This window comes from Nesoenas mayeri, assembly GCF_963082525.1.
Source record: "Nesoenas mayeri genome assembly, chromosome: 11".
Classification (NCBI taxonomy): domain Eukaryota; kingdom Metazoa; phylum Chordata; class Aves; order Columbiformes; family Columbidae; genus Nesoenas; species Nesoenas mayeri.
Genome location: NC_137563.1, coordinates 18431761 through 18444550, shown reverse-complemented (window position 1 = coordinate 18444550; position 12790 = coordinate 18431761). Strand labels below are relative to the sequence as shown.

The following is a 12790-nucleotide window of genomic DNA, read 5'->3' as shown; positions in this document are numbered from 1 at the left end:
GACAATTCTAGAATAAACTGAGAAATATTTTCTTTAGCCAGAAAAAGTAAGAGCAATGGCTGTTGCTTGAGGAGAACAGATATTACAGCATTACCTGGGTATTATTTTTTAACTGACAAACCCACACTTTATATTTGTGGGAACTGCACACCGGAAGGTCACCTTATGCCTACATGTGTGACATTTCTGAACACAAAGAAAAGACTAGATTTAAAATAAACTAGAAGTCACATTCTAGATCTTGAGTAAAAATCCTGGATGACAAGTAAGATTCCTACATGAGTCTGAATTCTAATACACTAACACAGGTAAAGTCTTTTAATAAAACCAAACCAACACCAAACTGACTTTTCTTTGTTAAAATATTTTGCAGGTAGTTATTTCAATTAAGTAACTTATCCAGTTGCACATGTGCAAGAATAGCTCATTATTTCACTGACATCATTTCTCCACCTGTACTTGGTCAGGATGTCTAGTTTCAAACCCAGATAAATTCGGAAGGTTGAGTATAAACCTAAATAGCTGGCAGGAGGGGAAAAAAATACAAGAAATAAGACACACAGGCCAAATGAACTATTGAAAACAAAGCCTTGAGAGGGAACAGCACTTGGTGCTTGTGCCACAGAAGGCTCCTGGTGAAAACTAGGCTCTGGAAAAATCAGGTCATCCAAAGAAATCAATTACAGTTAAACATCCTACAAATCTGGACAATTGAGTGGCTTCTCAAGTATGTCAGTAGATTATGAACACATCTGCCAACAGGCAGTACAACTGGAAATTTATTTCACCTAGGTTTAGATACAAATCAAAGCTAGACACCTATGTTCCCTCTACAGCAGAAACATCTACATTTCCTCTCTGGTGGAAACTCCAGACAGTGATTCAATTTATACTAAAATAAACATTTATGAAAGAAAATCATCTGGAGTTTCCAACTCCCTGTCCTCCCCTCCCCAGCATTTACTGTAGAGCAAACCTGGCCTCTGACTTCCAGATGTCTAAAAGTTGGTAAGATTAACTCAAATGTGCAGTATACACCAATTAAGTCACTCACAAAGTACCAAAGGATTTGATGAATTTAATCTATCTTCTCAAGCTTCCCCAGAGCCTCTTTTTGCTCCCCGTGTGAGAAACTCAGCAATGTTTTCTGAGCAGAATGTGAAAAATTTAAGCACAATATCCACATTTCTAGACTTCGGACAAAATAACTTAGACTACTCACTGCCACTGTCCCTGCCAATTGTTAGAAATCTGGATATGCCCAGTACACGTGCACAGATAAACCCACACACGAGGCCAGCATCCCAGACATCCAAAGTACTCATTCAATTTGTGCTGGTGATCTGCTCTTCACAGCAATGCCAAGGCAAACTGAACTTACGTTGCACTTTCAGTCACCTGAACAGCAAGAAGCAGGCCCAGCACTTCTTAAATACAGATTTGCCACGTATATGCTACAAAACATATGTATTAACAGCTGGAAAATCCCAGACAAAAGTGTTATATATCTTTGCTTGGTGAGCAGACAGGTAGGTATCAATGGCCTTTACAGTCACAAATCAAGAGCTAACTGCCTGCAGCCTGCTCCAGGATGCTCCTTGTAACACATGAATCATGAAATCAGCTCTGCAAGTAACACGTGACAACCAAAGGAACAAAAGACAGGACAGCCAAAAAGTCTTCCCAGAAAGACTGTGAGAGCTTCAGCAGGGGTATTCTACATGGATGCACATTCCAAATATGCATAAATATAAAATAGGTTGTTAGAAACTTCACCCAAGAAACTGAATTTTGCCTCCCAGTGTCTTCAGAGGAACCGCTAGAAGTTTTAGGAACTAAGCCAAAATAGAAATTCACAAGGCAAAAGCACCCAACAGCTGTACCCACAAAGGTCTAGAGCCGCACTGCTTAGCTGTAAAAGCAAACTGGCCATAAATTAAAATTTTAAAACTGCTTAATATTAATCATGTCTCTTATAGAGACCTATTACCACCGGGCAAAATTCTCAACTAACTCCAGGAACTAGGAATTGGGGTATTACTAAAGATAACGGCTACCTTCCTTACAACAAAACAATGCCTAATTCTATTAATAGGTAGTCTTGTAGCTGCAAAGCTTTTAAAAAAAAAAAAAAAAAAAAAATTATACATATCTGGCTGCAGAAGAGGTGCAAGCAACAGCTATTTAACTCCAGGAAACACTAACTAGAAAGACAACACTAAAGGCACCTGAACTACAAAGGAGCTGTTAACTGCTGCAAAGAACAACCAAAGAAATACACAAAATACTTACGAAAAGGATTTAGTTAATACAACAAAGACTTAAAATTACAAGGAATTGAAACAGCAATAAAAGATGTAATAAAGAAGAAACTTTTCCAGATATAATCCACACAAACCATTAATAAAAATCAAAGCAAAAGAAACTGTTCTGAAATACAGACAAAATAACTGAGAGTGAATTCAAGATAAGTGAATACATTCAAAAGTTAATAGTCTGAGCTTATCAATGACAACTGAAGGATATATTAAAAGTATTCCCTAAGACTACAAATGTAGCCCAGTACTTTCTCGGTAAGATGTATTTCAGGCTATTAAATCTATTTATCTGAATTATCTTGGTCTAAAAAAAGAAACCCACACGTGCAACATGAGATGCACACATGACCGAAATAATAATCCTCTATTTCCCAAAACACCAGGAAATTAAAAGCTCTGAATGAATCAACAGGAACTTGAAGACTCAACAGCTGTGAAAACTGCCCACCTTAACACTGTAAAGACAAAATAAGAATACCTGCTCAATATCACTAAAAATTAAGCAGTGACATTTCACTTTATTCCAAAGCTATCATATGGTAAAATACTATACTAAAAAGTGAGAAACTAAATCCAACAGTTAGGACCACCACCACCCAAAGATCGCCAACAGCTTCACAAGATCATGTCTATATTTTGTTCAAGCCAACTCTAAAGCAACTCCTGTCCCCTCAAAAAACATATTGCAGAAACAAATGCAACTTTTATTCTGTCTGGACCTTTAAAACAACAGCAGAATCCTGAAATATTACACAAAGCAAAACAGCTCTATTCTCTATTGCTGGGGGTTTTTGAAGGAGCATGGAGGTAGAAGTGAGGGTGACCAAGACATTCATTTTGACTTGGAACAGTTAAGACTAGCACTGCTTGCCCTTCATGAATATCCTTAGGATAAATTCTAACTTCAACACCGGTTGAATAACAACTGGATACAGAATTAAAGGCATTGGTATTATATCCACCTACAATCAACTTGGTCCCAAACAGCTGTGTAATGCCATATAAGAAGAAAAAAACACCAGTACTGTGAACAGGCAAAAAGGCAGACGCTTGTTTGATAAAAACGACAGAGAATGTTAAGGGAATATATTATCCGTTTGTTTTATAAAGGTAGGAATGTGTGACATCAAAACACTCCTTAACTAAAAGTCTGCAAGATAATCCTGATGATCACAACGTCATCATTACAGGTTTGGAAGGCACCTCAAAAGCTCATATAAAGCTATTCTCCATCAGATGCTAAGCAACCATATCTATGTTATTTCCAACACAGAGTTTATTGTGTGTTCCAATAATGAAGACTCCCAGGCAACCTATTCCAGAAACTTACAATTGCTTCAACTAGAAAAGATTTCTTAATGCCTATCTTAACTCTTCGTAACTATCTTAAATAGCTTTCTTGCAATTTAAGCCAAGTGTATAATTTTATTATCCATGGACCAGTGAAATGTCTTATTCCAACCTCGTCACCAATTTTTTTACTTGCTGCCTCATATTCCTCCTCAGTCCTCCCATCTTTAAGTCATGCAACTCCAACTTTTCCCAGTTTCTCATACTTTACAAGTCTCTGACATTCTGTTTTTCTCTAGACTCTATTCACTCTTGAACTGCATGAGCATTAGCAGTGCTTAACTGGACTTTGTTTCATTTCTCTTGCAGACTACATTGTCACCCACATGCTGAAGACGCACACGATGTTTTATTTGCTTTATTTTAACATATTTATTATTTTAAATTAATATGGCTGAACATGGAAGCTGCCCTCATGTTTCCAGGACATGAAACTGAATTGTGCAGTAATCATAAGAGTAAAGTAGTATTTACACAGCAGTACCATATGTTCCAGGAGCTCCAGAGATCACAAGACCTTTGGCTCTGGAAAGTCTACAGCCTAACAATAACTGAAAGACGTCCATGTTTACAACAGCTATAATTTTTTTTTTTATTAACTAAGTCATGTATGTCTTGGTCTACCTTTACTCTTGAGCCATTCTTGGTACCTGAAAATGATCAGTATATCCATAATTCCTATTTTAGAGCCGTACAGAACTGTAATACCTGTAAAAGCTTTGGGAAGCTCAAAAAGAAATCTGTGAGACTTAAAGCTCTTTTAGAAGGGCTATTTACACGCTGTTCTAGTGGAGGAAGTGTGTAGTAGTGCTATGAGACTGACCAGATAGATATTCAGGGACATTTCATGAATCATCTACTCCAACTAACCTTGAGTTCACCTACTCGTTAAATTTGGCAACAGCCACTGTGACACATTAAGTAGCAAATGGCCTCCAAAAGCCCAGCACTCCTCACAGCTGACCAGTATGAAGGTCAATATGGAAAAGCAACAAGTGTTTCACATTAGCTTCATTCACAGATGGTGATGGTTAAGCAATAACATTTCTACACAGCTGAGTTCATGGGACTGAGAAACACTCTATTAACATCTCAAAAGCCCAGAAAACTGCTCAAGACACAAATTTATTTACTAAGAGTTTGCAATAACAAACTCGAAGAGTCTTTTCCAGCTGTAATTGAAGTACTCCTGCTCCTGAGCTAGTCCCGTACGAAGGTGGATGAGAGCGAGCACTGAGACATTTAAGACTTCCCTTACGACTTCATTAGCTCTTCACATAGGACAACCATCCTCAACTCTTGCCTGCAGTGAGCACCACAAAAGCCTCTTAAACACCCGCCGTCCGCTCAGAAACTTTATTTTTCACAGCCACAGTGCGGAAGAGAAGCGCAGCCGCCCGGCCCCGGCGGCGCCTGTTGTTCGCGCAGCCAAGCCACCCTCAGCCACCGCGGGCGGCGGAGCTCGGCCCCGCGCGCCGCCCCTCAGCACCTCTGCCCCACTGGGCACGCGTCCACACGGCCGGGGCGGAGGGATGGCGACCGGCCCCTCGACACCCCGCACCGGGCGCCGCGGCGGAGCGGGCCGCCCCGCGGCCGAAAGGACGCTCGCTTTTCCCGCTCTCCCCCCCGCCGCCCCCTGCCGCCCCCCGCCCTCACTCACCGCCCGCCGCAGGCGCTGCGCCGCGACCGCCCGCAACATGGTTCCACCGCCCGGCCCGGCGCCGCTCTCGCGAGAAGCGCGCACCACCCCTCCGCCTCATTGGCCGGAAAGGCGGGCCAATGAGAGGCTGGCCAATGAGCGGCGGTAGAGAGTGCCCCCCCTGCCCGGGGGCCGCGCGCCGCGGCGGTTGGAGCGGCTCGTGCGGGAGTGTGGCGGGGGTGCGCGGGCCGGTTCTTTATTGCAAGCAGCAGAGAACGGAGCCGCAGCAACAACAAAACCCGCCGCTGCAACTCCCCCTCAATGCACCCCCGCGCACACCCGGCTGGCCCATAGCCGGCGCCTCCCCTCGGCGCTCGGGCGGTGCCACAAGGCTGAGCAAAGTTGCTGCAGGTGTCAAGGTGCATGTACAGCGCCCGCAGAGCACCTCGGAAGGAAGCGGGCACCAGTCCATCTCGCAGCATGTGCACCTTCCTGCCTAAACTGATTTGTTACCAACACCAGCCGTCCTCAGCTGCCTTTTACCGTTTGCCCCTGCGCTGTTTCTGCAAAGAGTTAAAGCCCTTTAAAGAGAGGAAAACAACGGGAAGCAGAGTTATGCGTGCAAATGCCTATGCTCCACACCAGATCCTATCCCAAGCCAATAAAAACGTGGTTTGTGAAGAAAAAGAAGTGAAAAGTCTTCATTTGTGGGTGTGGAGCCAGCAGAAGCCTGGGAGGCCGTGGGCAGGCTTCCAGCCCCGACCCTGGGGGCACGGCCAGGCACTGCCAGGTCTCCCCAGCCACACTCCCCACAGCACTGAATGCACAGCAAAAGCAAAGGAGATAACGTGGTGACGCAGCGTGTGGCACGCTGGAGAAGCCAGCCGTCACAGCATGTGCCAAACATCCCAAGCCACCAGTTGTCCAGGAGGTCTGACAGCTTCAAAGAGCAGCCCAGGACAGCATCCCCTCACCAGGACAGATTTACAGCTGTCTCACCAGCATCCCTGTGCTCGGCCCCTCAACAGCATTGGAGAATAGCTCATGTGCTCTGAATAATTTATTGATCTTTTTAAATTATTAGTGCTCACTGTTTTTTCCATACCTCTGGATTTTTTTTCCAGGTGGCAAGGAGAAGGATTTAAAAATAAATCAATGAAGCTAAATGTTTCAGGCCAAATTCACTGATAAAGTATGTGCTGTGGCTTTCTGAAAACCTGGTGTCCTGGAGAAGCTGGCAGGAGTTGCCATGCTGGAGTGATCAGTCCTCCAGCTCAGGAGCCCTGAGTAACATGGATCTGGGACATTCCTGACCAACTTTCCATCCCAGCAATTGCTGGATAGCAAGCCACTAATGCAATTTCCTCCTTCCCATCCTGAAGTAGTTTAGGAAAAAGAAAAAAAACAAACAGAAACAAACGAAAAACAAACATGACAAACCCTGAACAATTATGGCCATTGGACCATTCTTGCAAAAATAAGTGGTGATCTGCAGTGTGTCAGTGATTCGTTCTGCATTTCTTAGGCACCTCGTAGAAAAGCAAAAGGCACATTGATCAAAAAGACTCTTTGGATTTGCCACAGCTTTGGCACAGGATCACTTCTAAAATGTATTCTGCCACACGATTTTCGCATCAGATGCCAAAAAGCACTACTGCTTTACAGCAAAAGCTAACCAGGGCCAGCCATGCAGGCATCTGAATGGACCGTTTACTTTGTCTCAAATGCCTCTGTAGTAGAAGAAAAGCAGCTGTACTGCATATTCCAGCTTCCTGGCTCTACCTAAACGCCCCAAGCCCCGAGGGAGGACTGCGGAGCCAAGAGCTGAAGGAGGTGGCAAACCTCTTCCAGGGCCTGTGCCTGATTACACGGGTTAAAGTAGCTCCAGGGCTGCTCTAACTTCTGCCTGGGCCCAGCTTCATCCCTCAGTCCCCCAAACGTGACAACAACAGAATGAGTGTTTAGGGCTCCTGTGTGTTTCCTGTATTGAGCAAACAACTGGGTTTAAAAAAAAATTAAAGAGTTGTCATAAAGATGAGGGGAAGAATTATTTTGCTGAAGTCACATGACCTTGAGATGGGTTTGAGAGATATTTAAGGTACAGCATAACTCTTTAGAGATGTGAAGTTTTATACAGTATAGAAATCCCTATCTGCACCCTGGATAATCCAACAAAAGGAACAACAAAACTAAAATAAGGGTACAAAATAAGAATATCCTGGGCATCCTTAATTTGGCCATTATGTCTTTTTAATTAAGGTGTTTTACTCATTAAAATCGTGGCACGCAATTTCATAATCCTATTTGAAGCTCCAAAACTGAGCTTCCAACATACACATCTCATGGGGATTAAATCTTCAATGAAAATAAACATGTGTACACCTAAAAACCCAAAAGCACAAGAATAAGCAAATTTATCTCATCTGAGTTTTTTTAAAAACTCAGACTGAAACAAAAGTCAGCAACTATCAAAATAGACCTAATTGCATCATAGCTCAGAATAAATTGATCCTTTAACTATGTATCTGGCTTAATAGCATACATCATATTTTCACAAGCAGAGTGACATCGCCACACTTTAGGTTAGGTTTCGAGGTGTAGTACCATCAATCCAAGGACATGATAGGGTTTTTCTTATGTTTTCTGTTTATAATTTTGATTCAAAACCTCAGCAACACTTCAGATGCATGTAATCCTTATTGAAACTGGCTTGATGCGGATTACACCCTGAAGCACAAAGGAAGTCTTTATCACTTATGGCCAGTGTTTTAGGAGCTTATAACTGTAATCAGGTAGGGATTATATCAGCATGATCCATATTAGCTAAACCGTGGCAAAAAAAGCTTTTTTTCTATTTGACCTTCCCACCTCAGGCATGACGATAATAAAAGTGATATAACATGCAACAAACAGGTGCTGCTGATGGTGGAGTCACCATCCATGGCAGAGTCACATCCACAGCAGGCACAAGATAGTACTTTGTTCTTTGAAAGAAAAATTAGTCATTAATTAGTGGAGGCAGATCCTTGTATGGTGCATTGTTATCCAGGATTATTTCATTAGGATCTGCTGACCCAATTTCTGCATTGGAAAGGGAATTACATTTTTTCACACTATTGGAAAGGGGGGAAGAAAAAAAAAAACAAACAAGCACAACAAACAATAACACAGATTACTCAAACTTTTTAAAATACAGTTCCAAGCAAGAGTAGGTACCTGTATTGGTATCTCTACAAAAGCCAGATAAAATGAGAACCATTACAAATATGTAATCATGCCTCCACTAGAATCGGATTTTGATTCCCTTAAAATACATCATTCCTAATTAAAACATATGGAATCCAGCTAATACAGCCTCATGACTAAGGGATTTAGTGAAGGGCAGGAATTTTTTTATTACTGCTATGATGTTCCCCTCTGTCACAGGCCATCCGTAGCTTATTCTTCCTGCAATTGTCCTGGGGATAGCTGACTCAGATAAATTAAAAGAGCTTCATTTGGGAAGGTTCCCCAACACATGAAAGGATTCACCTCCTAATCTGTCAAAATCCAATAATGTTAAAGCATCTGCAACCTGCTTACAGCTCAGCAGGGCCCTCTGAGCCAATGGGAAGGACTGGACCCATGGCTCAGCACCGAACGGGTGGCAGCATAGAGGAACAGGACAAAAACTCACCCTGGAAGTGGCAGCAAGAGAGATCTTTGCTGCTGAAATATTTTGTACCCAAGCACTGCAAGCTCACATGATCCAAGTGGTTCAGCCAGCCCTGGACATTGCCAGTCCCCCTGCACTCACCCCTTCCCCATGGCCAGGAACATGAGACACATGTCCCCAAGATCCTGCTCTCTGTTCCTCATGCTCACTGGCACAAAAATACACCTCAATACGTCCAACATTTGAGTTCCTTTATAATAAAACAACACTACAGATGTGCTTAATGCTTTGCTCAGATCATCTTACAACCACTCACCTCCATGTCTCAGAGCAGCAACTAGCCTTTCATGAGGCCTTAACAGCAGTGCTCTGGCAGAGGAAAATACCAAGGGCCCTGTTGTCAAGGTGGGGGACAGAGGAAAGAGCTCCCCTAAAGCCACCCCATAGCAGGGACAACCCTGATACGGAGCCTACAAAACCAGCCCAAGCAGGTGCTTCCCCTTTCTTATAAATTCCTCTCACTTGCTAATGATTGCCATGTGCCAATCAAGTAATGAGGGAGTCAGGGAGCAACATCACATCACATTTGTTGTATATTTCTAAAGCAGGAGATCATCAGAGGGTTAAAGAAGCCACTTCTGCCAAGGTCATGGGCAAAAAGGGACCATTAACCTCCTGGAAGCAAAGGCTCAGGTTACCTTGGAAGGTGGCTTGTCCTGCCAGGGAGCAGCAGTGGTTTGTGCAGAGGATGAGGAAGTGATGCTGGCTGGGAGAGCTCTGCTCCTCTCCCAGTGCAGACACCCACGATGGGTATTTTGCAACCTGCCGCCCTCTGGCGCACAGCTTCTCTTGTCACTAATGGGAGATATGTGTAAAATTCTCTGCCAGGTTATAGCAGCATTATTTTTTAAACATGTAGCTGCTTTTTCTGGCTGTTACACTACTGGAGACGAATCCAGACGCCCCTGTATTCCCACTTGTGCCATCCCAAGCCATTCCTGCAGAGGCAGGGACAGCCAGCATGTGAAATCATCCCCAGGGAACAGCCCTTTCCATGCCTGCAAGCACTTCAAGGAAAGTTGCTTTTTGCTTTTTCCCCTTCAGTTTCAGCTCAGTGAATAACACTTTGGTGCTAAGCACAGCAGCTGCAATACGCCTCAGTTTTCAGTATTTTGGGACCTGCCTGATTTTTGAGATTTTTATTGCAAAGCTTGTTGAGAGAGGAGCACCCTCTGGTGAGGTTACCTGCAGCTCATGCCACCTGGTGACAAAGGCTAATGCACCTCCCACATGCCCTGTCACAAACTCCAAGATGCTACAAGTTGCCTTTAATCCTGCAGATAAATGGCATAACAAGATCCAGTGGCTAGGGGCTGTATCTAAAATATACACTTAATTTGTCACTTCAGTGAAAGTAGTTAACAACCAGGATGGCTTCACAGGGAGCGGGGCAGCCTCTCCTGCCCTGGCAAGCTACATTCAGACCAGATGCATCTCTGGGAGACACGACTGAGGTCAACCATAAATTAACAAGCTCACTGTGAGAGGAAAAAATAATAATACCAGGTCCAACTGCATGGTCTGGTAGGAAGGAGGCCAGAGGAGATGGGCCAATGAGTCCTTTCCGTGCTCTTGAACTTTCTGAAGCCTCCCTATCCGGAGGGGAAAAAATGGCAAGGGCTCCCTTTGCCATTTTACCATGGCTGATTCTTAATCAATAGCAGGGCTGGCAGTAGCTCTTGTGCAACACCACTTTCCCCAGAGCTGGGCCCTCTTCCCCTGCAATGCTCCCAACCCCTGCTGGTCTCAGAAGAATTGAGCCCAAAGCTCCACATAGCAATTCAAATGCATCACCAGACATTAGGCCACCGGGTTAACCACTGTTTAATTTCGTCACATTTGTTTGTGAGTTATGTACGTGCCTTTCTTTTGTCAACATCTCCTTTTAAAAAGGATATTGATTTTGTTTTCAAAGGCTCTCGAAAATAAAATGAATGACTACATTCTAAGGAAGAGTCATTTTCTCAACAGCTGTAAATAATTTATTGTTCGCAACCCACCCAGATCAAAAGATACTTCATCAACTGATGTGGCAAAATCTGGTGCAAGCTGCATTTCTATTATCTCAGATCCAATTAACCATTTGGAGCAGACTAAAACATAACTAGATCAATCCAGAATCAGATTAATATCCAATCCATAATCACATTAATCACAATCTGTCCATAATTAGCCATCAGATAATCCCATTGGACAGGAGGTGACATCCAGTATCCCATTATCTCATTAATTATCTATTTTCAGTATCAGACATTGTTCCCAAACACAAGGAAATGTTTTTTTAAAGGAAAAATGGGCAGTGAATTCTCCTTTTGCTACATCCCTCCCATTGAAGCCCCCAATGGTTCGACGTTGAAGTTTTACAACATTTCTTTGTTTTTACATGCTCTGGTAGAACCAAGAGCAGTTTTTTGAGAGATGTCATCATTTTAAATAAAATATGATTATCTTAGGAAGATGGATAAATAAAACATTTGTTTCATGTGAACAAGTTTGTGCAAGAAAACCCTTCATCAAAGGTTTTAATGGTAACATGATAACAATAGCTTTGCAATGCTAAATCTTATTGCAGATGGTTCCTCGTCCTTTTTTGTAATGTAAGTGAAATTGTGCTCCATCTGTTTTAATTTTATAATGGACTTAATCCATGGCTGGCTCTGAAAGAATCAGCATTTACTGCCTTTGCAATCTGCTGCAAACAAAAAAATTGTTACCGTTTCCCCTTGTATTTCCATTTGGGAGCAAAAACCAAAGAGTTGCTCCATAGAGAGTGGGAAGCACTGCCAGCCAGCCTCACCCCACGGCCAGGCAGCCCCGGCTAGCTCTTGCACCAAACCCAACTGGAATTGCCCCAGAAGTGGCTGGAAACCCTGGACACTGGGTGGAGGGGATTAAGGAGTAATTGATGTGGCAGGAGAGATTGCATTTGGTTTTGACCAGCAAATGCTTCCAGCAGTTCCAAGTGACCTGAAAGCAGTTTTCCAGAGGTCCTTCCTGACATTTATTATTCTATGGTTTTATGATGCACTTTCTCTCACACACCCCCACACCCCTGCCCCCAATGAACCAACAATTAACTTTTTTGTAAAACATGGTGGTATTGGGCTGGCTTTATGCCTCTTGGCATTACCTGTAGTAATTTTAAAGTTTTTCATACATCACCTAGAGGAGGTTCAGGGTTTTCAGCATTTCCCTGGCAAGTCCATTTTTGGGGTTTTCTACTAAACTCGCCGTGCAGCACTGTCCACCCTCGTCCTACCTGCCTTGTCATGAACTGAGCCCAGTCCCACTGTACCTGCCTGGTGTCAGTACTGACAGAGGTGTGCCTGCAGAACAGCCTTGTGTTGGTTTGGAAAAGTTTGCCTGGCTCAGCTGTAACCTTTCCTATTCCTAAGCTGTTGGGAGGTTTGGAAGAGCAGAAAGGACCCTGCCCTCCAGTGAGAAAAAGGGTGATGCAACATGGAGCATCCCTGCCAAGCTGCTGTATTCTTGACGTGTCTCATTCTCCTATCACTCTGACATTTTATTTTTGCATTTTATTGTTAACACATGCAGATGCTGACTCACTCAGGACTCCGTGGACTCCAGCCTGGGCTGGAGACACAGTTCCGCACCCCCTTTCCTGACAGACACCCAGGCATTGGCAGGACACCCCGTGGCACCCCATGGCCATGGCAGCACTGTGAAAGTTCCTGTCACCCATCCCATGGGATCACCCCTCTTTGAAGAGTCAGCCAAACTTTTCCAAAGTCCTTTGCATCCTTCACC

The 12790-nt window shown here is 43.5% G+C and overlaps 1 protein-coding gene across 2 annotated transcripts in view; it reads right to left on the bottom strand.

The window, feature by feature from the left end:
* ETFA (electron transfer flavoprotein subunit alpha) overlaps nucleotides 1–5381 on the bottom strand; it is a 31657-nt gene extending 26276 nt beyond the window's left edge. For both annotated transcript variants that reach the window (XM_080351421.1, XM_080351420.1), the window contains exon 1: nucleotides 5329–5381. In XM_080351421.1, coding sequence (XP_080207547.1) covers nucleotides 5329–5367 — 39 coding nt within the window. In that variant the 5' untranslated portion in view covers nucleotides 5368–5381. The remainder of the gene's footprint in view (nucleotides 1–5328) is intronic.
* Between the last annotated feature and the right edge of the window lie 7409 nt (nucleotides 5382–12790).